The sequence below is a fragment of the Bacillus rossius genome, chromosome 6, assembly GCF_032445375.1.
Source record: "Bacillus rossius redtenbacheri isolate Brsri chromosome 6, Brsri_v3, whole genome shotgun sequence".
In the NCBI taxonomy this organism is placed as follows: Eukaryota; Metazoa; Arthropoda; class Insecta; order Phasmatodea; family Bacillidae; genus Bacillus; species Bacillus rossius.
In genome coordinates this window covers 22,246,730-22,268,451 of record NC_086334.1, presented here as the reverse complement: position 1 = coordinate 22,268,451, position 21,722 = coordinate 22,246,730, and the positions used below count along the sequence as shown (strand labels likewise).

Below are 21,722 nucleotides of genomic sequence, written 5' to 3'. Positions count from 1 at the left end.
GCAATGGCTCTAACGATATACACAGATGCACTTTCGGACTCCAGAAATATGTTGAATAACATTTTTACTTCATCCATATGTCCTACATATGAATCCAAGTTTTAATGTGTATTTTAGATAGACCCTCTACAGCCACTGAATTTAAAAGTAACAAAACCCAGCTCCAAATGCACCATGGTGCATGCATAGCTACAGAAAAATTGCAATTGTGCATTCATACATACATATACTGTAACATTGTTTTGTGCGTTTTAATCAGTAACAACCGTCAGTATGTTCTTACTCATTTCTACACTTGAACACTAACAAAATTGAGCATAGAGATGTGGTAGTAAGGCACTGGACTCACATTTTGAAAGACCTGGGTTCGAGTCCAAATCCAAGCATAACTACTTGTTTCATAAGTATTTTCAAGTTTACAAAATCATTCCACAAAAAAAAAAAGCTAGGATGGATCATCAATAAAAGACAGCCAAATCCTTTGACTGAATATCCCAATATGTGTTTGATGTTAACATCTTTAATGATCTTGCTGTCAATGAAGCGTACAGCTAATTAAAATAATAGCTAATACAACTACCAATGTGTAGTTATATAACTATATTTAGTAATGAAAAAAGGAACATTTCTTAGACATTTTTCTTTTTTTTAATTATAAAAACAATATCTCCAGTTTGTAGTTCAAACAACAATGCTTTGAAAAACACAGCTCTGAAAAACTGTTTTGGTGGAGTGCATATACCAAAGCATGATTTCAATGGAGGCGGTCAGAATCAAAGGGGTGTAAGTGAATATAGATTAGTTTTGAGAAAAAAAGCCTCCAAGTTTACAAAAACATACTACATGGAAGCACAAACATGGGACCAAACAGTTTCCCTTTGCCTACTACTTTTCCTGCCAATAAATTCAGCTCTGACAACACAAAACATCCAAAACACATACTAAAGAAATTGACTGATTACATGACCACACATACCTCATTCCACATGCAATACATGAAAAAATGTTGGTTTTGCCAGCAGGTGTTTTTCCTGGCTGATCAACGTCCCCAATCCCTTGCGATGCACTGTTCTGTGAAGAATCGCCTTGCGGGTGCTCACTAAGGACTGGGTTTCTCTTCTGTTGAGGAGCGCGTTTGGTCGCGTCCAGCTCATCTCGTTCACTTTCAGAGTCGCTGTACATATCATCAGCCTCCATGCCTGGTATAAGACACTCTCTCAAACTGAAGGCCTCATCTGTGCTCGACTGCTCAGAGGAGCGGACAACTGGCTGTACCGTCGTGGCTTGACCACTCTGCTGTCCGATGTGCTGGAACAAAAATTCATTACTGTTTAAATAACTTGTGTCAAACTACATATTATGTAAGTGACACCAAACATGACCTTATGCAATACATACATTACACACTGATTCAAAACAACCTTCTGCTTTTAACTTTTAGTACTGACTTGAGCAAAGGATGGCTGGCAAACCTGTGAAGAAAAATTCCCAGACAACACTTCACTATTGCAACAGGCAACTATAAATTATTTTATTGCACTACTGTCGATAGCATTTGTTGTGGTGCCGCTGGCCATCCACTAATATTTGGGAGTTTTGTAAGCATACTTTTTGCTGTGTCTTTTCTTTCATCGAGTCGCTGCCTAAAATGATTTCGCTCCAATGCCCGGAGGTGATGCTATTGCCGTGCCCATCTAATTGGCCCTAAACACGTCCACCCGGCTGGCTGACGCAACCACTGGCCTGCCTCTCATCAGTCCACTTTACAGCTCTGGTGTTACTAGGCATTGTTCCGTGTTTCGCGCAAACGCCCATACCACGCGACTTGGCTGACACCCAAAGTCAGTTCTAACCGGGTTCTTCCCCCCCCCTTTCGAGACACATATATACTGGTACTTCTCTGCCTGCTGTCTGAACATAACTGCACGTTGCCACTGCCTGCAACCCTGGAAACCACTCTAGGCACTGACTACTCCGACTCTAACTCTGAGAGATGCTTTTCATCTTAATATTGTTAGTGTTAGGGCACTCTTCAGACACCTTCTTGAGTAAGTAGAAAACTTTTGTTAAAGTATTGCTTTGCTTTTAGGCAAATATAAAACTTGCGTATTTAAAATAAGTGTATAAGCTAACACTTCTTGTCAAGTTAGATTCGGTCATCGGACCTAGTGAACCACGCTGGAACTGACGACCAACGACAGAAAATTTGGTTAGATGCACAGAGTTAGAGCCCAACATCCCCCCCCCTTTTTTTTTCCACCAGACAATTTTAAGTCCTAAAATAACTCAGAAACCCACTAGGCCCACCCCAGGTCTCAAACCCTAAACTGTGAGTGATGGCAATATATTATTCTTGTTTCTGGAAGTTTGATAGTAGACTATAATAATATAATTTTAAAGGTGAAGCGTACAAACTAACAACCCTTCCAATTATTTTTTTTTAAGAGTAACTTTAAAAATTATATTTTTTTAAATATGTATTTATTATTAGAGTCTGTCTCATCTCTGTGCAACAAATATTAATCTCCTCACAAATTAAATGAATAATCTGAATACAGCTGAGTTGCATATACCAATGAGTATTTATAATGTATTGGAATGTAAATGCAAAAAAAAAAATTATTAGAATTCCTTTCACGTTGACGTTGCCCAAGGGCTCCCTGATTCGCGTAGCCCGTTATGCCACCTTGAAACTTCCTCTCTGGAGGGGAGTGCAACGTGACGAATACCAGCCGCCGCTGGCGAGTCGATTGTTGCCTGCGCAACAATCGACTGTGTGACGATGCTGGCCAGTTGATCATCGGCGCTCGAGAGGAAAAGGTGTGCACGAGGTGCGAAGGAAGCAACCCGAATTATACCAGTGTGTGCGAGTCGCGGATTCCTTCATCACCATCAGAGAGCCACCATCACTCCTGCCGTCTGCTGAAGCCATGCTGTGACGTCACGCCCTGAAACGAGTCTCTGCTTGCCCTGCGAACCTGCCCGCAGGTACAAAATCAAAGTCAGTTGGCGCCCCTAAAGAAACCATTTCGAATGGCAGAGACGGTAGGACAACATAATGACCACATTAACACTACATACCCACAACAAAAATAGAATGCATTTTCAGTGATATCTAACCAAATTTAATATGAATGCAGACAGTTCCAGAAAGAGGTGGAGGGAAATATTATAGTATTTGTAATATATAACACAATTTTTAATGAAAAAAATCTATACATATTTTTAAGAATACAAAGTGGTCAATATATTTTATCAAATTCATTAAGTGTAGTAGAGGATTTCAACAGAAGAATTAAATTCAGTGATTACCAAAAATATGAAAATGAGAAATTAAATGAACGAATTAGGTCAGTATCTACAGTCACTGGTTCAAGTCTTAGATTGGCATTCTACTACAGAACCAACAAAGCCAGATGGACAATAGGCTTCTGACAAATCATTACCAATGTTTTGCAGAAACACATTTCATTAGCCAAACCGAAATTACAAATACAATGAAAATATATGAGCTACTACAACACATAACATAAATAACTACTACACAATTCCTACACACAGAAAGAATTCCATGTAGATATGCACATCCTAGCCAGGATGGCATTTTCAATACATTCGAAACAAACACAAAAGCACCAACCTGCTCTGCAGATGGCTTTTGAAGATTTTTATTAGCCCCAATCAATATAGTTCTAAGCAAAGAATTTCCTTTGATAATATTATCACTAGCTTTGCTATGAGCAGCTGTTCCATCTGAACACTGGGTAACAGAGTTACTTTCATCAATTTCTTGCTTGATGGTTTGGCTTGCCACTTTATTTATAGCAGTTCCCATATTTTGGGAAACAACTCCATTACCCTGAGAATAATAGAATAACATGATTTATAACCTAGCACATAACATCAGGTGTTCATAAAGTCCCTTCAACATTACAAAAATTTATTACACAACAAAACTATTACGGCTACAGTTGTATGGAAACATGAACACATAACTGGAGGATATAAATTGATTCTTCAAACTAACACCACAGCATGCATTTCATGCTGTATTAGTTCATCAACAAACCTTGGAAGTCTCTGATTTCCCATTATCCCGTACACTATTACATTTTTTTCCTGATGGAGCCACAGGATTTACTACATCAGATGCATTTTTTTCTGTAACTGTTTTAAGTCTCTCAGTTCTGACACTCTCATCATCAACCTCTGTTTTTATTTTCACACTAAGGGCATCAGTATTTTTTGCAAGGTAAGATGTTGCCTGTAAACAGGATACAAGCCCAAAATGATACATAAAATGTAAAATAATCCAAAATGTGCATAATTTTCTGTGCATAGTTACAACTTTACAACTAAAAACAGATATTTGAAGAGATATTCTAGAAATAATTTGTTTAATTACTTGGTTTTTTGTTACCTGACTCTGCATGGGTGAATAAAGATTTATAACATAGCAATTTTCTTTAAAAAAAAAAAAACCAATACTGTGTCAATATGATGGCAAATATAGTTAGAGAAAGACTAAGTTTAGATCCAAAAATTATATTCACTTGCGAGATAATTTGATAATTATATTTATATATATATATATATATATATATATATATATATATATATATATATATATATATATGGAACACACATGTGCACTACTTGCCAGCTTGTGTGGCAGTGCTAGCGCGACATGGTTTTTTCGTTTTATTTTTAACTGTTTAAATTCAGTAGTTTTTCCTCCAGCTTTAGTTACAAGTGTTGTTATATCTTACAGAAACAATAAACTACCTAAGTTTATATGAAATAATACAACTTTATAACAGTGAAAAAAATTTTTGAAAGTTAATAGAGTAGTTTTTAAGTTTACATCTTACAAACAAACTCACACTCTGTCTTTATAATATTAGTATAGACATGGTGGCTGTAGTGTTGTGTTGCATCTTAGGAAAGTACTGGTGTGTGGGGTGGCAGGACTGGAGGTCAGTAAAAACGAAACACTAACATAACACAGTGGTAGCGGTGGGATCCACTTTGATAAAATCAATAGTTTGGCAACATTTAGTAGTAATATTATGTTTATGCAGATGGCATTATTTGCCATAGTGATAGTATTATTGGACATAATGAAGGCGTGATAGTGTGTACAGTTTCGGAATAAGAGCACTAGTTAACCTGTACAGCTTACAGCGACATGCAATCTGAGTAGGAATATTGGCAATTGCACTGCAGTTTCAGTTATCACCGCCACATCATTTTGATTTTCAGATACCAGCGGAATGGACAAAGTGGATAAAAATGGTTTGAAAGGTTTTGGATTGCATCTGCATGGCATCATAAATCTGAAGATAGCAAAGTGAATATGCTGGAGCATGTTTCATCCCTCTTGGGCAATAAAAATTAAGAAGTTCTTAAGGATCCCTTTACTTCATCGCATTCACCACTATCAAGGGGTAGAAAACCATTTGTAATATCACAAACTACCTTCAGAAAATAACGGTTTAGTTGTTAATGAACAAAAAATAACTCTGTTATTTTAGTTCAATTCTTACAAACTCCTATCGTCCATAATTATCTCAAACACATATCTAATCCACGCATAGTGTCGATCTGAAATTTACAGTTATAAAATGCAATTTTATTTCAAACTGCATTTACTTTACAAGTTTATAGCAAGACAGCAAAACACACCTTTTTAATTGAGATAAAAAATATGAAAAATGAATTTTAAAACATGTTTTATAAATAAAATCTAATCATGTGGCCCAAAATTCGCGAATTTTAGGTATTGTGTATGTGTAAAGTGTATGTATTTTTCTGCCAAGTCGAAAACAAAAGAACATTAAAGTACCTGCAATTAGCCATTACTTGCATGCTATCCATTAAGGATTCTTAGTGAAATTTAAAGGACTTCTAAGGGCCCTTTTTCAATTAAAAACAAATTAAGGACTTTTTAGGAATGTGAAGGAGGCGTAGGCCTATGAACCCTGTGAAGTATTGTATGCATCCAGAAGCAGATGAAACGCTAAATTCGTTCACTTGATTCTTTGAAGTGAAAAAGAATGTCATATACAAACGAGCCAAGCTTTTTAAAAGGCATCAATCAACAAGATGACAACCATTAAAAATGTTTTCAAGTTAGCAGAAACAAGCAACTTACAAGATCTTAAAGATGAGCTGATTATAACTGTACTAGTTATAGGGGTCACAGATGATAAATTGTCAGAATCATTGCAAATAGTTCATGAGTTGACAAAAGAAAAAGCAATCAAATGGATTCAGCAAGCAGAGTTGGTGCAACAACAACAACCTCTCAAGTGGGCAGACTCAGGTACCGTGGATGCAGTTCGATCTACCATTCATAGGAATGTGTCAATTTTAATGTAAGAAAGCTAAAACATTTTTAAAAAGATAATCATTTTCACATGATTTAAGAGAATACTCTCCAACTATTTACATTTGATGCGCAACTGTAAACTGACGTGAGGAATAAATAAAATTTAATTTAATATAAAGGCTGTTGGAAATTAAAGTTTTGTTACCTCCAACATTGTTTACTGTTTATTTCATGACGTGTTCATGACTAGTCCTTCCGTTTTGTTACTTTTTTCGCGACTTTAGAAACTTTTGAGACATGTAGACACAGTGTCCTATGTTTCTTTGTATGTGCTCATCCTGAAGGGCGAAGCCTGGAAGAAGCTGTACAAACTATTATTGAGAATGCTTGTATCGCCATATTAATCAGATGGTACCATTAGAAGATTAAAAAACTGATAAAAAGAGCCTTTAAAAAAAGCCACATTAATTTGATAATTCTTCCCTACTTACTGCCTGAATTGTTGTTCCATTTGCATCTGTCTGTACAGAAGGATCAACAGCCTCCACAGGCTCGACTTTTATAGTCGTGTGAGGTGATATCTCACTCATGTTGTCAATCACGTTCACCTGAAATGTATCCAGAATTATATACAAAATAAGCTTATCTATTAAAAAAAAAGCAATTATTTAACACAAGTAAAAACAACTATTTTACGATGACCGTTGCTATGAAAAACTAATAATTTTTCTGATGGATTTTTTTCTAAATTATGTTGAACACTACTAGTGATTATTTCTTTAAACTTTTAAAAGTGCTACACAAAATTTATCTCTTTGATTGCCATGTCATTTTTGAAAAACAAAGAAAATCCATGTAACAACCCAGGTTACTGCCCTATATATGTACTTGTTACATGATTTAATTAATGATTTATCATGTCTAATATTCAGTACATTGGTTAGGTTTTACTATCTTAATTAAATAACACTTTTTTATGCCTTCTAAGAAGCATTCACGTGGTTGCAATATGTATTATCATCATGACTTACATTATGTCATACTTTTTAAGTTATTCTGATGATTTATTTATATATATATATATATATATATATATATATATATATATATATATATATATATATATATATATATATATATATATATATATATGCATATATATATATATAAAAAATTACAAAATTTATAAAAAAAGAGACACATTAGGATAGTTGGCATCTATGAATATAGGATAAAATGTCAATGTACTGTTCCCCAAATTTTTTGAGCTCAATCCATTTTCCTAATCAAAATAATTCTAGTCATTCAAGCAGACAGGTGCAAATACTATAATTAGGTACTACTTTACTTTTGAATTAATTACCTACATACCTACAGCATTATTTTTTGCACTTTACACCACAGCTTACACCACAATCAATTCTTCATCCCATTCGAAAGTTCATATTCACAACATCTTCTTGCTTGTATAGCAGTCTATGATTGCAACTTCAATGCTAATTAGAAAATTTAAGTTTAAAATTACTTTGTTGCCTGCAACATGAAAAAAAGATTACATCATTAATGAAAATTTATTTTCATGAATAAATAATACTTACATAATTATATAAATATTAATTTCTTGCAAAATAGTACTTCAATTTTAAGTTTTAGAGGCACTTCAGAAAATCTGACCCTTAGGGTTTATTCAGCTTACTATGTCAAGTGACATGATTTACTCGATCATAGAGGGTTGGCCATACTTCATCGAAATTCAGTATGACCATGGAATAGGTATACACACGCAAAATAAATATTTATTTGGTTTCCACAATTTTTGGGATTGTGATTTCAAACAAGAAGCATAATCTAGATTTTGAAGAGATTGTTAGTGCTATAATTTTAAATAGTTAAATTTTTAACTTAAAAATGGTGATTTAATGTAATATAATTATCAAAATAGCATAGATTTCAAGTTATTCATTAAATCACCTTCATTTTCAAACTACACTCTTGACTGAGTTAAATCTTTAAAATGTCAGCTAGGCTGATTACAAAAACAGACACAGCAAGCTTTTTTGTAATTGAAACATTGAGTATGTGAGGCTCCAGCATATGATTTGAGCCAAGAAGAGAACGGGGGGAGGGGGTTGTTTAACAAGCATGAGAGGAATCCATGATGCCAGCACCTTCCTGGAAGGTCACCCACCCCCTCACGGCTTGTGTCAACCTCTCATGCTTTGCGTGCAAGGCACAGTTGTTCATTTACAGTTGATGGCTGAAGCACCCGATAACTTCTGTCAAGAGGTTCTGGGTTCGAACATTGAATAAGCATGGTTATGTGTGGCATTTTGAACTATAATACTTTAGTTTACATGTTGCCTCCAGATTAGCATATTAATGTATTAGTGGTGGTGCTGATATGCCTTACAACTGCAAATTATTAACCCACTCAGACAAAAAACATAACTTTTTTTTTAAATATTGAAAGTGATATACATATGTGTACATATATATTCTAAGTGATTGAGCTGTATAACTTTAAATATAAAAGCAGCACTTCAAGCATACTCGTCCGGAGATATCATTCAAAAAGCTGTTACATGTACTACTAAGCCTTTACGCTCTGTAATTTATGGCAATAACTCCTCGCATGTCTGTCCATGCTCTGCTGCCTACGTCATACTTCCCCTAGCGTCCTGCATCTCCCGCGCACATGAAGGCAACTGTACACTCTGTTAATGTCTTTTTATTATCAGAGTCCTATTTATTTTTCATAATATTACGTAACCATTTATGCTTTAAAAATATTCCCGCGAAAATACTTTTAAATGTTAATTACGATTCTGAAACTGTTAAAAGTTAAACTTGAAACTTTAATACACTGTCATGGTAATTGCCAACCTTAACAACACAATTATTTCATTAACAACTGCCGTAAATACTAACCAAAATAACTAAAAACATAAAATAAAGTATCAATCAAATTACAAATTAAAAAAATAAAATAAAAAATCTAATTAACTCTAAATTACTATCTTAAAAAGCATTATAAAATCAATACACAGTTCATGAATGATTTTATAAGTAATTGGCATCACTTGCAGGTAACAAAGCAGAACCTTAATTTATAGTTTCCAAACGAAACAAGTAGGGACTATACTTACAAAACAAATTTTGAAACAGAAGAAGTTAAAAAATGTGACGAAGTTTAAATGTTTTCTTTGTAATGCCCCAGACATTGTGACGGGAAGAATCCATGGCATGAATGGGGCGGACTAGACGAGATGAAACAGCAGTGGTTCGTCACTGTCTTCCACAGTACGCATTATATATTTACTGACAGCTGGTCAATAGTTTGGGCAAAGTAAAGAAGTTTCTGTCAGTTCATGTGAGACTTTTGTTCCTCCAAATATTTAACTTAAAGTACAGTTTGAAACTGGAAGTTAGTTGTACCCATTTCATTCCTGTCACTTTTCTTCAAATATTAATTTCATGTCTCTCATAGTAACTCATTCCATCCCATTATATTCACCATCCAGTTGGCTTGCCTTCACAGATTCACCTGTACAAATTTTTTCTGTTAAAAAAATGTTTCAGTACCTAGTAACTCAATTTTGCTAAATAGACATAAAAAGTTATATTTAAATATTTTTAGCTGTATTATGAGTATTGTTTTTTATGAGAAGCTAATGTATTTTAGTTTAGCCTACAATTCACTCTACAATCAAATTTATGAGTAATCCCTTGTGATTTAACAATAAGGGTACATTATTAGCAATTGTTGCATGTGATTTACTTATGAACACTACCTAGGTTACAGAGGGTGAGTGGGTCCTGTGTGATTCACGTATGCAGGCTGATAAATATGGTTGTTGTCTTGAAATGATATAACTTATAACTAATTTAATAACACTTAATGCAATTTTAATTTTGCTATTTTTTTCTGAGAAACAAACTTTTGTTTTATAGTGTACATAATGTTGTTTTAGTTTTGCTAGAAGGATGAGTTTTGAGTTTGGGCCTGATGCTACGGATTTCACCCAAGTGAAAAACAATAAAAATAGAGCTATTCTTTGTATTTTTCTTTAACTTTTAACTCAAGATTTGTATACACTTTTAACCCCACTATATAAGTTACCTATTAAAATAGGGGTAAGATTCAAGTATATTTTCTAAAGATTAATCAATCAAAATCACTATGTACGGTATACTATGAAAATACTTATATGCTGTCTATATACAGTAAGTATACACCCCTCAACAATGATATTGGTAGGCTATGGGTATCAGTGAGCATTTATTTGATATGCTTGTCCTGGATCAATTTAATTCCGTTCACTTATATTCCACAAGTGAAAATATATTTTAATTGTAACCATTAAAAAAAAAACAGAATTTGGATAGTGGAGCTTACCATCAATTGACAATGTTCACCTCTTACATAATATCTATCTTAAATTTAATACTTGTTAAAACTTTGAATTTACATGAGCAAGCAACACACAATAAATCTAAAATTTCTCGGGTTATAAAATAATTAATCATCATAGACACTATCATACTTCATGGCAGTGATTGTATGAAGGTTCACACTGCACCTCATATTGCAGGTTATGTAAGTATATTTAAAACTTTCTTTAAACTGTCATTATTGAAACTTAAGCACTTCCATTGTGAGATAAATTAACTTATTTTCTCAACTATCTATTAATTTAAATAACACAATTTTAAATGCCATTATTTCGGTTTTAACAATAATACTAATAATACTTTAAATAGATAGCAATTGTTTATGCGTGCGTGTGTGTGTGCGTGCACGCGCGAGCGCACTTACATATTAATACGTTCCAACTATTAAAAAAAGAAGTATATGTAACGGTATCGTAATACCGATGTGTTTATGCAGTATATATAAGAATAAACTATCGTCGTAGGTCACCTAACAAATACTTCATAGAAGCCGGGACCAACTCCCTCCCCGGCCGCACGGTCAGGAGCACCAGTGTTGCCTACGTATGTACGTACATCGTTCAGCAGCACCAACATACTAATTGGCAAATCAAATTATGGCGTGCTTGATGTACTTTTATATCGTAAAATATCACGTAAAAACAAGGACCTTCGATTATTTCATCTTTGAAAGTGCGTCAGAGAACAAAACTATTGTGTTGATTCATGGTAAATGTGTGTTAAAATAATAAATATCACTCTTTTATGTCCAAAGATTCCACGTTTCTAATTCAAGAGTTGGTCACCCCATAAAATCCCAGCGTTATTTATCAGCAATATCTACATTTTTTTACCTTCCCCCTCCACTAACATGCTCTCCCCGCACCGGTCTATTTACATTCCCAGAACAGTTTTGGATAATAATTTTTGTTTGCCTGTTTATTAAATTTATCCTTCAAAATAACAGTTTGCAATTTGATGATGTAATTTTACTGAATATAAATTTATACTTAGTTGTTTGTTTACAAAATATATATAATTCAGACATTGCAGGCTTAATTTATTCAATTTTGGATGAAAATGTTTTTTTTTTTTTATGTAGGCTTGGATTAAACTTTATTTTCATAAAATCTGTAGATGTTCTAAAACTAGCCCAGAAATATACATAACTAGATATAGCATACAAAATAAGTACTCCTAGGCTGTCTATTAATCATTATTATGCCAGATCATGCAATCAGATTCCTGGAGCTTTGTAGGAGATGACAAAGCTTTGAATATGTTACAAGATGAATCATATTATTGAGAATTTCACATGTCATTATTAAAAACAAATAATATTAAGAATTTTTTTCCCTACAGTTTTGATTGGTTGATTGATTGGGTTTGATTGGGTTGGTGATATCTTGCAAAACTCATATTTTTTAATAACATTTTTATTTTTGTAGGGTGTTACATCACATCATGCACAATAATTCTGACTCAGTTATAAATTTGAGTAATGCAGGGATCTAACCTACAACCCTTGCTACATGAGCATGGCGCGTCAGCAATGACAGTCGATGACCGTCAACAAGGACCTTTAAATAATGTCACTAATTTTTGCCCTAGATAACACATTCTGATAAGGGTCTTGGGTTTTATCTCAACACCACCTCCATGCCATGACTATCCACGAGCACCGAGAGACTAGCCAAGTGATAATGAACCCACAACAATCTCCTGTCGCCTTAGACCTTCATGCAAAACCCACCCTTCACTTTCTTTACTTCATGTAGCTCTAGGAACAAAATTTTGAATATGTAGTTTTACATTCTCAAGCTGTACTGTTGGTGAATTCTTAGGAATTTTTTTTGCATATTTTGTAAAGAACTGTGACATTCTTGCATCAATAGCAATTTGGATCCTTAACCAGGCCTCACCTCAAGCTCAAAGTTATTTTAACTTACAAAATATAACATTATTTATTAGTATACAACTTTTTTTTGGTAAGATTTTGATAAGTTTTATCATAATAAACTCCTTCAAAATGAAATATTGTTGAATTATAACATTTAAATTTATAACTCTATCAAGCCTTACATGATGAGAGTTCAACCACATTAGTACCTATCTATAATACGTGTGAACCTTAGTTATTTTTACAATAGGATCTGTTTATCTTTCTGCTAAAAGAACCTCTATGACAGTTGAGTGCTCCGTTTTAAATTTGGGATTTAGTTTTTGCAGCCACCAAAACACGGATGGAACGAGGCTTTCCTTCGCCCAGGGAAGAAATTGTAATAAGTGGTTCTCCCTTCCCTCTTCTTTCCAACAGCAATAAACATACCAGACATAATTGGTTTGCCATCCATGTCCATTATGTGTAAAATTAAAAAAATAAATCTTTTGAGCTTTTCCCCTTGCTCTGGCTCTTTTCCTGCTTTCAGCTCCTGGTTATTTTTATCACATACCTTTGACAATAAAACCAAGTTAAAAATTGGATGAAATTTAAAACTGAAATTTCAGTTACGCACACGTGGCACGTGGTTGTATTTGATGTCCAAACTCCGAACACCCCACCAACACACTGTCTTGCCTGAGCTTGCATCCACCCTTCTCCTTCCCCCAGTCCTCCCTCAACAATGTTCTTTTATGCCCCATGGCCTCTGAACAAGCATGCCGCACAGACTCACTACAAACTGAGCAATAAATATCTCCATAGAAAAAAACATTATCATTGATAATGAGCACATAAAACAAAATTTTAGTAGAGATTTAAATATTTTTTTATATTCACATTTTATTTCACACTTTTTGTAATTAACAAAAAATTGGTTGGCCCCTTCCTGCACTCTCTCTAATGCAGCACAGGCTGCCCCCTTCCCCCCTTCTATCTCTTCATAGATTCCTCTCGGGCAGGAAAGTTGTATAATTAAATGCCAAAACAAAACCAGAGAATTTGCAAAGAAGGCAAGATCTTGTTGTTTCAAGTACCTACCCTGCAGAGGGAGTTAAATACAACACACACTTGTGTTTTATAATTTTTATCAAATAGTTTTTAGTACACTAGTGTTCATTTAATTTATTAAATTGATAAGGTATGAGGGGGGGAGGGAAATTACTTAAACAAAGTTTGGTGTTGAGTAGGTACTAATTACTATCTAGCTTGGCTTTATATCTCAGGAATACTATAATGAGAGTCAAGGCCATTGAGAAAAACCAACTGGGCTGCTTCAGGATAGGTCCCTGCACCGGTGCTTTTAATTTTTATTTTATTTTTGTTTGTTTAGTGTTCTGTTTAAAATATGGGCATTTAAGGGAAAAGGAAAATTTAATTTTTATTATCTTGAAACTTAGTGTGCTGGTCAATACCAATTTCAATTCATGATTTTGTATACGAAAAACTTTTCAAAGATTTTACTGTCACGTATAATGATGTGATTCTACTGGAAATTTGATCGTTAACATTTATAAAATGACCAAGAAAAAATATCATAACATTATAAGATTAATTTGCAAAACCATATTCGAATTTTAAGTTCCAGGTATGTTTTGAAAGAGCAATTTTTTCAGATTTTCCAGTTTGGGTGGGGGGGGGGGGGGGGGTGCCCTTCATAAAAGCTAATAGCCCAGGGCCCTGCAAAGTCTAGGGCCACTACAGGAAACCAACCCCACAATTGTATATATAAAGACTATGAACATTACTGTGGCCAAAACTACAAACGTGATCTGTGTAGTACTTGTAAGGTTTCCTATGAATTCTGTTAGTAATAGACTTGTAAAAAACAAGCATTAAGAAAATATCGAAGCTACAGTACCCAGGCCCCAGGGATATTGCCCCCCCCCCCCCGCACCCACGGCCCTTTCCAGTCCGTTGCGAAAGCCCTGATGAGAGCTAAAAAGTGATTTATCACATATTTTATATGAGATTATTTTCTTGGAAACTTTCGTGATACCTCCTCTTTGGTGTAATTATCACTGAGTTAAGGTGATTCACAAGTACGCTGAAACAGAGTTTATAAATACTACACTAAAATGTTTATTAACAATTTTTTTTTTGGGCTGACCACACGAAGCAGACCGGGGTTCTGACGAAGGTAATCTGTCGCGGCCCGAAATAATAAATGATCCCAGCAATCTGCCTGGAGTGATCTCAAGAAAGCACAAATATAAAAATCAGTATGGCCGAACTGGAATTCGAACTCGGCTCCTCCAGGAAGTGAGTGTGCAGTGTCTCACTATGGCTCCACCTCGCACCTACGAGCATTTACTTCCAAGCAGATTATCTGTGCTTTCCATGTGCCGCCAGTGCTAAGTATTGTATGTATTGTTTTTGTGCTCACTCTTGGAAGCAATAATTATTGATAATTTAATACAATGTTACTGATGCACTGGGCAGCAAGAGTTATAATGAAACAGTGGCAGATACATGGGGGGGGGGAGATTGGGGGGGGAGGGGAATACAACCCCCCTTTCCCTTGAAGTTATGAAAATTTTTGCAATATTTTGTTGAAGGGAGGTATATCATTTTTAGTGATGCAGCAGGGTGGGCTGTGAAAATGCCTGGAACAACAAGTTACACAGGAAGTGACTCATGTTGAGATTGATAATGCAACAGTTGTTATCATTAGTTTTTAGAATACACAGAGACAGATCTAGAGGTGTGCAAGAGGGCAGTCTGCCTCCGGCACAGGACTGGCCGACAATTTTTTTTTGTAACCATGAATATGTACAGGTTTTTGGTAATACAACTAAATTAATTTTAGTGTAATATTTCAATGTTGTAATTTAACGATGTAACACAATTAATAGGTAATATGTTTTTTTTATATCTTTTTGTGTTTCTATTGGACTCTGAACCCAATATTATTGCTATAAATACAGTACATGAAATAAAACATTAACTTATACAATGGTTAGTACCCTGGGTTTGATAAAAATTTATCTCAAAATTTTAAATATCATGTACACAGATGAAAATAAATTATGCATGGTATGTTTCTTGCTGTTTGAGGGTAGGGGAAAAAAAAAAAAGGGGGGGGGGGGGCAGTAATTACAATTCCTGCCCCGGGCGAAGGAAAGCATACATCCGCCCATGTGAATACACATATTTTTATTTTTATTATTTTTTTTTAAGGTTTCCCCTCTCCCCTAAAAAATACCTATATCCATCACTGTTAATGGATATTATATTTTATGTTGTTTTAGATGTGATAAAATTTTACTATTAATATTTGGAGGGAGTAATATATTAAATTTTTGACATTTTTATCTTACAAGAACAAAAAAAATGTATCCCATACAATGTGTGCCAAATCTATAATGTATCAGTACAACTCCTCTTTCGTGAATGCAGATTTTTGTTCACTAGTGTTTACTATAGAACTCAGTGCTGGTGTTTGTGCATTGGTATTTTAGTGTTTATCGTCAGTGAATTGATGAACACTCAGCACCAAGCCATCCAGAGACAGAGAGGGTGTGGGGGCAAAAAATTGAATTACGATGGCACATTTTGTCGCTTTGCTAACAATACAACTTAACCGAAATTCAGTAAATGTCAGGCGGTATTGTTTGCTAAATTCCGAAATCTTGACCCATAGTGAGTTTTTTTTATCGAATAAAGAGAAAAATCGATTTCTTAAAAACAAAATTACATAGATTTAACTTTTTTAGTCAAGTCTAAATGCCACACCTTTATTGACGTTGTAATTGCTGCAATTTTTCACAAATAACTTCCAAACTAATACATACAATCTAGTAGTGGAAAATCTCTGTCAAGTTCATTAAAGGGGAATATGTGACCAAAGGGGTATAAATAGAGGTTTTTTTGAAAAACAGAAAAATAGCTGTAACTCCCATAATTAGTAAAATATAATATCCATTTGAACATATTATAACTTGTAGGAGTAATACCAAAATCTTTTGTCTGAATAACTTTTTGATACGACCAACCATAACTGCAAGGGGTTTAACAAAGAAGGGTTGGAGGACAAAAAAAAAACATAATACCATTAGTAGGTACATAGAATTCATACAGATAGTTTCTTAATCATATAATTTTTGTACAAAACTTTTGTCTGACACAATTTTTGATTAAACAAACCATTGCTGCAAGGGGTTGAAAAAAGAGGGGTAGAATTTTAAAAAATCATAACTTCCTTATCAAGAACACTATCAAATCCATTTGAATTGTTTGTAAAAATTATAATTTTCATCTAAAACTTTTGTCTGAAACAATTTTTATAAGATGAGCCATTGTTATAGAGGATTGAAAAAGTAAAGTGTATCATTTTAAAAAATTAATATAATCCGTAACATGTACCCTATTAAATCCATTGTTTTATTGTAAAACCTTATATTTTTATTTACAACTTTGGTCAAAAATAATTTTTTATGTAACCAATCATTACTGCAAGGGATGGAATAAACAAGGGTTGGAAGATAAAAAATAATCCTTAGTAGGCACACCAACAAATTCGTTCCATTGTTTGTAAATCTTATAATTTGTAACTAAAACTTTTGTCTGAAACAATTTTTGATAATATAAACAATCACTAGAAGGAATTTAAAAAACCTGGAGCTGAAATAAGAAAATAAATAAAACTTCCCAACCATGTACTCTATTGAATTAATGTTTATTTTTGTTTAACTTTTAATATTGTTTACAACTTTTGTCTAACGTAAATTTTATGTAACAAACCATGAATTTAAGGGGTGGAAATAACAAGGTTATAAAGACAAAAATTCAATACTTTTTTTAATAGATATACATACTATCAAATCCTATATAATTTATTGTAAAACTCCTGAACTTTGTCTAAAACCTTTGGCTGAAACAATTTTTTTTGAAACGAACTATGACCGTAAAAGCAGGGATTGAAATTTAAATTTAAAAAATTAAATCTTCCTTAGTCTCAAATTCATCAGAATTTATTTTTAAACTTTGTCCAATATATATATATATATATATATATATATATATATATATATATATATATATATATATATATATATATATATATATATATATATATATATATATATATATGATCACGTATTAGTGCAAGGGATGAAAAATAATGTTTGAAGGTCAAAAATAATTGCATAACTACCTTAGTATGTATAATATGAGATTCTTTAAGACATTCAATGCTGGATGCATCAGTTGAAAACATCCAAAATATTTTCACTGCATGGAATATGAGAAAATGTTTTATCAATTAAATTTTTTTTTAATATTGGTGAACATATAGGATGTATGTACATTAAGTTCTTATAATGTTCCAGGAGTTATAGAAATTTCTAAAATATTTCCAGAAGAAAAAGGTACTTTGAAATCTACCTACGCCTGTAGGCTGTGCCGAAAGGGATTTTTTTTTCACAGTGTGTCATTGTTACAGCAAATGCCATACTCAGGGACATAACTAGAGGGGGCCAGATGGGACTTGTGCTCAGGGTGCTGCACTTGGAGTTGGAGGGGGTGGGGGGCTAAACTGCCAGAGTTATTTATGCTATAGATATTTACTTGAATATCGTAGTATTGGTACACAAAAAAAAAAGTTGGAGGGCAGATGAACTGAATTATTTGTATTGAAAGACACGTACTTGTATATCATCAAATATTTAGAATCTGGTTTTTTTTGTCACATATTATCCAACTTGAAAAGTACTAAAAATGAAATGATAGCAAATAAATCTATTTATTTACCATCTAAATTGGAAAAAAATATTTTTGGAATAGTGGAAATTAATATGTGAAGGTGATATGAGGTGTTGTCTGAAAAGGTTTTGTTTTGGTTGGTTTAATAAAAAGGGGGGCACCAAGATGAGTTCTTGCCCCGGGTGGAAACTAGTCTAGTTACGACCCTGGCCATACTGCACATCAGTCTCAGCTGACTTTTTGTCTGGTCACTGTAGGTGATACCTACGTACAAAGAAGGGACAGACGACAGCCCTTACAGACATAGGGGTTTTCTTATGCATCGTACGCTAGCTTACAAAGAGTCTAACCAAGAAATTGATCAAAAAATGTTTATTGAAGTGAAACATTTTTACAGTCAATAGGGCAAATCGAAACAATTACATCATCAAGGTGTAACGGAAGTATAATATTCTGAGGATAACAAAACATGCAACGATCAGGAGTGGGGCGTTTAGTGGCAGAGAGTGGTGGGAGTTCAGGATTGGGTGAGCTCAAATGATATGTTCGCATAATTTCATACTTGTATATTTGCATACTTACACACTTTCATACTTGTGAACTTGCATACTTGCACTCTCACATACTTGCTCATTCGAATTCTTGCACAAATTTTTATATCACTATCTGTGAAGTTAGAATTCTGGGTGCATAGCACCATGCAACATGTGTTTTATTTTACTGCAAGCTTTATAAACTACATAATTCCTCCATCAAGTTGTACAGTGTCTACTACAGATGTATTTTTGATTTACTGATCCTGATGATAAAATGACCATGAGAGAGACAATTGTTTTTAACTTAAATTAAAACTTTAATCAAAAACAAAATCATTGAGTAGTATGAATATTACTATGTAGGTATGCCATTATTTAAGTTAATATTTTTCCATGTTTTTCGCCTAATTTACAATGTTTTAAATTAGTAATGTAATTTTCCTAGAGATAGGATGCATTGCCTTCCACAGAATATGAATCAAAAACCAAAATGTTTCCTAGCAAATTAATCCAGAATCCTAAACAAAGGATCAAGTAAATATTAACTGGACTGTTTCCAATTTAATAAATGAAAAATATAAAAAAAATCTTATATTAAATAACTACTGTAAAATTAATTTATTTTCATAGTTTTTAAATGGGGAAAAAAAACATTAACACTTATATATATGTAGGACCGTCAAACATGATCCTCTAGCCCTGTGTCTGCTGCCGGTGTCAGCAACCAAGCATTCCCAACAGTCTGGTGTGTTGTCTGAGTGCAGTAGGAGCATCATGAACACACACTTGGCATACCCTCGGTGAAAGCCTGCCAAGCGGCAGCAATTAGTAACAGTCCGAGAGATGAGGGAAATGGATTCGTCCCTCATGCTGTGGTGATTCAACTACCATCATCAACATTGTTCAGCACGCGGTCTCTTGTGCCTCAGCATGGTTATGGAACCTAACTCCTGGAGAACCTGCAGCTCACAACTGCCCTGATTCTCATTCAGAGGCCTCGCTGCCCGGCCGGCGCGCGGGGGTTGTTCCGACCCTGGGCGGCGTGGGCGCCAGAGACACTGCTGCAGGGAGCTCCCGGAGACCCTCTGGAGGCCAGGGGCCAGAGACACTGCTGCAGGGAGCTCCTGGAGACCCTCTGGAGGCCAGGGTGCCAGAGATACTGCTGCAAGGAGCTCCCGGAGCCGCGCTGAAGACACGTGCTCGGCGGGCGCCAGAGACCCTGCTGCAGGGAGCGGACCCAGCAGCAGAATTGAATTGAATTCAGTGGCTTCATAAATTAAACAGGTAAATATGTAGAGTAACTGTATTTGCAAAAAAAAAATGCTAAAAATCTGAAAATACTTTCATTCTATGCTCTTTCACTTCCTCTTTTCATTAAAACCGGCGGAGATAAGAAATTCCAAATACTTTAGGAGATATCAAATTTTTTAATTATCATATTTGGGCGATATTTGTTAAATAAAAATTTTAAATTCCGAAATTACTTTTATTCTGTGCTCTTTAACTTCCTCTTTTCACTAAACCCGGCGGAGATAAGAAATTCCAAATACTTTAGGAGATATCGAATTTTAAATTTTCATCACAATACCTGTGCATTCATGCGGCTTTAACCATTGTTGCTTGTTTACGAGTATGAATTTTTTTTTCGCGACGTAGGTGAACGACTACATCATTTTCTACTAATGGGAAAGGAATTGTACCCGCCTCCAACTTAAGTGAGTTTTTAACGTTTCAAATTTTAATATTTTGTTTTTTTTTATATTGCTGCGCAAGTAATAAGTAAAAAAAAAAATTACGTGAGTTCCTACTGTTCATCCTTTGTCCTGGTTTGTTAGGTCAGGTCAGCTACATTATAAATACTTTAAAACTGAACCATTAAAATTAATTCATATTATTTTTAATGTCAGTTTAGTTTGAAAGTATTTATAATGTAACTGACCTGACCTAATCAACCATTTTAGTTCCTACTGTTCATCCTTTGTCCCGGTTTGTTTGGTCAGGTCAGTTACATTATAAATATTTTAAAACTAAACAGCCATTAAAATTAATTCTCATTATTTGTAATATCCGCTTATTTTGAAAGTATTAATAATGTAACTGACTTGACCTAATCGACCATTTTATTTAATTACGCATTCACAAACACACGGCAAAAAAACAAAAATAGCTTCGGTGGAATGATAGCACAGGTCCTGTATTGCAAAATTAAAAAATTCTATATCTCCTAAAGTATTTGTAATTTCTTATCTCCGCCGGTTTTAATGAAAAGAGGAAGTGAAAGAGCATAGAATGAAAGTGTTTTCAGATTTTTAACATTTTTTTTTCGCAGATACCGTTACTCTACATATTTACCAACATTTATTTAAAAAAACAGTTAATGAGAAAATTGTACAAAGGTTGCGAAAGTGTAGAGTAAGTCACAGTGTGTGTTTGCTGTTTACATATAGATACTTCTCAAGATTCGTGCATTGTGAATAAAAAAAACACGCTGTTTGAATATTAATTAACCTTTGTACAATTTTCTCTTTAACTGTTTTAAAAAAAAAGTTTTATTCGACTACAGTTTGCAGCATAGCATTTCGTGGAATCCAAAAAATCGTTTGAATTGAACATTCGTTAGTTGTAATCTAAAGTATAGTGTCGATTTCATAACACTTCGCATCAGTCATCGCAGTACATCAATAATAATATTCACAGTAAAAAACAATATCAAGACAATGTTAAAAGCCAAGTATTATAGTTGCTCATTGCTACCCCCGTCATAAAAAAACAACAAACATAA

At 34.1% G+C, this 21,722-nt stretch overlaps 1 protein-coding gene across 10 annotated transcripts in view; it reads right to left on the bottom strand.

The window, feature by feature from the left end:
- The window catches only part of LOC134532846 (uncharacterized), a 36,197-nt gene extending 14,475 nt beyond the window's left edge, over positions 1 to 21,722 (bottom strand). Inside the window, exons 1-7 of one of the 10 annotated variants that reach the window (XM_063369821.1) lie at positions 11,148 to 11,536; positions 9,478 to 9,875; positions 7,703 to 7,864; positions 6,823 to 6,939; positions 4,070 to 4,264; positions 3,641 to 3,859; positions 977 to 1,308 (exon numbers count right to left, since the gene is read on the bottom strand). In XM_063369821.1, the coding sequence (XP_063225891.1) occupies positions 977 to 1,308; positions 3,641 to 3,859; positions 4,070 to 4,264; positions 6,823 to 6,921 (845 nt within the window). In that variant the 5' untranslated portion in view covers positions 6,922 to 6,939; positions 7,703 to 7,864; positions 9,478 to 9,875; positions 11,148 to 11,536. The other 9 variants (XM_063369820.1, XM_063369824.1, XM_063369818.1 and 6 more) reach the window with 9 other exon arrangements.